Below are 3309 nucleotides of genomic sequence, written 5' to 3' on the forward strand. Positions count from 1 at the left end.
GGGCTGGGGGGCCGCGGCACCTGGGAGGGCGTGTCGGGGTCGGGGTCGGCGCAGGACGCCGCTGTCCTGGGCACCGTCTCCGTCCTGACTGCGAGGGGCTTCCCCCGACCCCCGCACCAGAGGGGCTGAGCGGCCAGACCCTGGTCGACGTCGGGTGCGGCCCCACCATCTACCAGCTCCTGTCGGCCTGCGAGCGCTTCCAGGAGATCCTGGCCCTGGACTACACGGACCAGAACCGCCGGGAGCTGCAGAGGTGGCTGAAGAACGAAGCGGGAGCCTTTGACTGGAGCCCGGTGGTGAAATACGTCTGTGAGCTGGAGGGGGACAGGTGAGGGCGGCTTCGGCCACCCGCAGCCACGCACGTAACGAGCCTTCGGTTAATTATTTATTTCCTCGCTAGGGAGAAGTGGGCCGAGAAAGAGGAGAACGTGAGGAAGAAGGTGAGGCAGGTTCTGAAGTGCGACGTGACCAGAGCCAACCCCACAGAGCCCGTGTCCCTGCCTCCCGCCGACTGCCTCCTCTCCACCCTCTGCCTGGAGGGCGCCTGCAAGGACCTGGCCACCTTCCGCGGCGCCCTGCGGAACATCGGGGCTCTCGTCAAGCCGGGGGGGCACTTGGTGCTGCTGACCGTCCTCCGGGAGACCTACTACGCCTTTGGCAACCAGGTTTTCTCCTGCCTCTACCTGGAGAGGAGCGACGTGGAGGAGGCCGTGGGGGCCGCGGGCTTTGACGTGAGGTTCAGCGAGGTCCAGCCGCACCCGCCCGGTGACGCCCGCACAGACTGCGACGCCGTGCTGAGCCTCGTGGCGCGCAGGTGGGACCCCGGCACCGGGTAACGCGGGGCCCTGGGCAGGAAAACAGCAGCGTCTCTGCTCACCAAGAGCCCCAAGGGTGCAACCCGCAGCCTCTTGCCTCTGTAGCTGAAAGCAAATAAATGCACGAGTGCTCGAACAGTGTCTGTGGGCTGGGATTTCTGCAGCGCGATCTCGATGCTCCGGCTGCGCCCCGGCAGCCCTGGCTCGGGGGAACCCCCAAAACAGAAATTGCACCCCAGCCCCTCCCCTGCCACCCCCGAGTCAGAGCAGAGCTGCTGAGGAGCCCCCCTCCTTCAGCTCTGATGTGCTTCCTTGGAGCCAAAATCCATCCTTACGGGAAAAATTTTGGCCGCAAAGGCAGCGGGATTGTGCGAACCCAGACCTGTTTCTGGGTTCTGGCCTAATCTCGTGTGTTCCACCTGAAAAGTTTTGGGCAGTTTTGGTTCAAGAGCGAGAATAAATATGGAAATAGGGAATTTTCTCACTGGATGTACACAGAGCCCTGCCACAAACCGTAATCCTTCCGAGAGACGAGGCTGGCCGAAAGGAAGAGCGAGTGCTACAGCCTGGGACGGAGTCAAAGGTGGAAACGAGTCCTGGTCGCCAGCTGCCACAGCAGCTCCGCAGCACCCAGCGAGGAGCCGGAGGGGTTCGGCCTCCACCCTGTCCCATCGCCTTGTAGTTTCTGGGTAAGAACCTAATTAAAGAAAACCTAATTAAAGAAAATCCCAGTGAAGTCTTTAGGGCTGTAGGGGAACACTGGCACCGCTATGGACTTACTGCAGTTATTACGGGGGGTTGTACGTGACCCCGCCAGCGCCAGCCCCGCCTGGCGTGAGTGTCCCCGCCGCACCGCGACACCCTGCGCCAGCACCGCGGGTCCCGGCGCCGCCGCAAGCACCGGGAACAGCCTCGTCACCCAGCTCCGAGAAACGGGGCTGAAAAGCAGAGGCTCCTGGGAGGCAGCTCAGGAGCTGCGAGGCTCGCTAGTTAACGCTGAATATAACGCCACCGCTTCCGTAAAGACCTCCGAGCCTGCCAGCGCGGCGCAGTAAACGCAGGAATTCAGCAGCTGCTGACATGTTCTCTGGAAATAACATGCCCAGGTCTTGTAGCGCTGGCGTCTTTAATCGCTGTTTAACTGTTCGAACATCGGCATCGCCGGGGATTTTTATGGTCTGTTTAAAAAGCACAATGATTCCCTTCATGGAGAAGTTTGTAGCTACAATTACCCTTCTGTCGCAACCTGCCAGGAGGCATCGAAAGCCTTTCCCCACTCGCAGGTGGGGCGGCTCTGCCTGCCGCTCGCCAACAGAAATAGCGGTGGCACCGAAGGTGGCGAGGCTGGGTGCAGGTTGGACGCGTGCCGGGAGGACGCTGACTCGGGCCACGACCAGCTCAGCTCTCTCCTGGCCTGTGCCACCTTTGAGAGCAGGATGCGGCCCCTGCGACAGAGAGGGCAGAGAGAGAAGGAAGCTGCCCCCCCAGCCCCGTCCTTCCCTCCCTCCTGCTCTCATCGGGGGTGAATTACTGAAGGCGAAGCCAGAGCAGCGGCTGGAGCTCATTTCGCTCAGCAGCTGCTTCTCTGGCCGGCACCTCTCCCCCTCCGTACAGCCGCCGCTCAGCGTCCAGTGGCCCTAACGGGAACCCCGCGTGGGGTGAGGAGTGCCGCCACCGCCGCGGCTGCCCCGACCCGGGCCCTCCACAGAAAGACCCGTCATCTCCAACGGCTTCGTCCGACTGATCCCTGCACCCTTGGGTGGAGTTGCAGGTTCCTGCTCGCCAGCTGCGGGGAATTTTTGGATCGAGCCTCCCGTTACCACATTACTACCCATTACACATGTTCCCGCTGAACAAGTGAAGGAGCAGGAGCACAGTGGGGGGAGAGGGAAGGCGCGGCCAACACCTGCGACCACGGCGGGATGCAGGAATGCGACGGGCGAGAGGGCTGAGCCACCACCGGGCTCCTGTACAGCACGGGAAAGCCAAACTGGAGCCTCCAGCTGGGGGACACGGGGTTTCTACAGCCCCATGGAGTAACCCAGAAAGCTGAGTAGTAACCCAGAAGGCCGAGGAAGAGGTGCGAGGCACGAGCTCCATACGAGGACTAGTCGCTCATTTTGCCTCCAGAGTGGAACTGGTTGAAGTTTCTGCAGTAGAGTGCCTGCACATTGAGAGTGAAAATAGGGAGCTGAAGAATGTGTTTTGCCCAACAAAGCAAAAAACTGTCTGGTTTTCTATTTTGCTTCTTTGAAGAACAAAAGGAGCGTAAAATAGTAACACGAAAAGGGAAAAAAAGGACAAACAGAATCCAAAGAGCAAGCCTGGGAAAACCCTGACAGAGTCCCCTGTTCTCTCCTCGCACGTTTTTTCAGGTCTGAGCCGTGTGAGCCTGCAACAGGCAACGCCTAAACCCGTCGGCACCTCCTGCGGGTCCCCGGCAGCGGCCACGTTCGGCCCCGCTGGCCCGGGCACGGCGCGCGCGGAGCAAGCG

General features: G+C 61.2%; 1 protein-coding gene across 1 annotated transcript in view; it reads left to right on the plus strand.

Annotated features, from left to right (window-relative positions):
• The window catches only part of NNMT (nicotinamide N-methyltransferase), a 2429-nt gene extending 1481 nt beyond the window's left edge, over positions 1–948 (plus strand). The window contains exons 2-3 of the mRNA XM_026863857.1: positions 55–328; positions 401–948. Of these exons, the coding sequence (XP_026719658.1) occupies positions 55–328; positions 401–836 (710 nt within the window). The 3' untranslated portion in view covers positions 837–948. The remainder of the gene's footprint in view (positions 1–54; positions 329–400) is intronic.
• The last annotated feature ends 2361 nt before the right edge of the window (positions 949–3309 follow it).

This window comes from Athene cunicularia (genome assembly GCF_003259725.1).
Source record: "Athene cunicularia isolate RWA chromosome 24 unlocalized genomic scaffold, athCun1 chr24_part2, whole genome shotgun sequence".
NCBI classification, from domain to species: domain Eukaryota; kingdom Metazoa; phylum Chordata; class Aves; order Strigiformes; family Strigidae; genus Athene; species Athene cunicularia.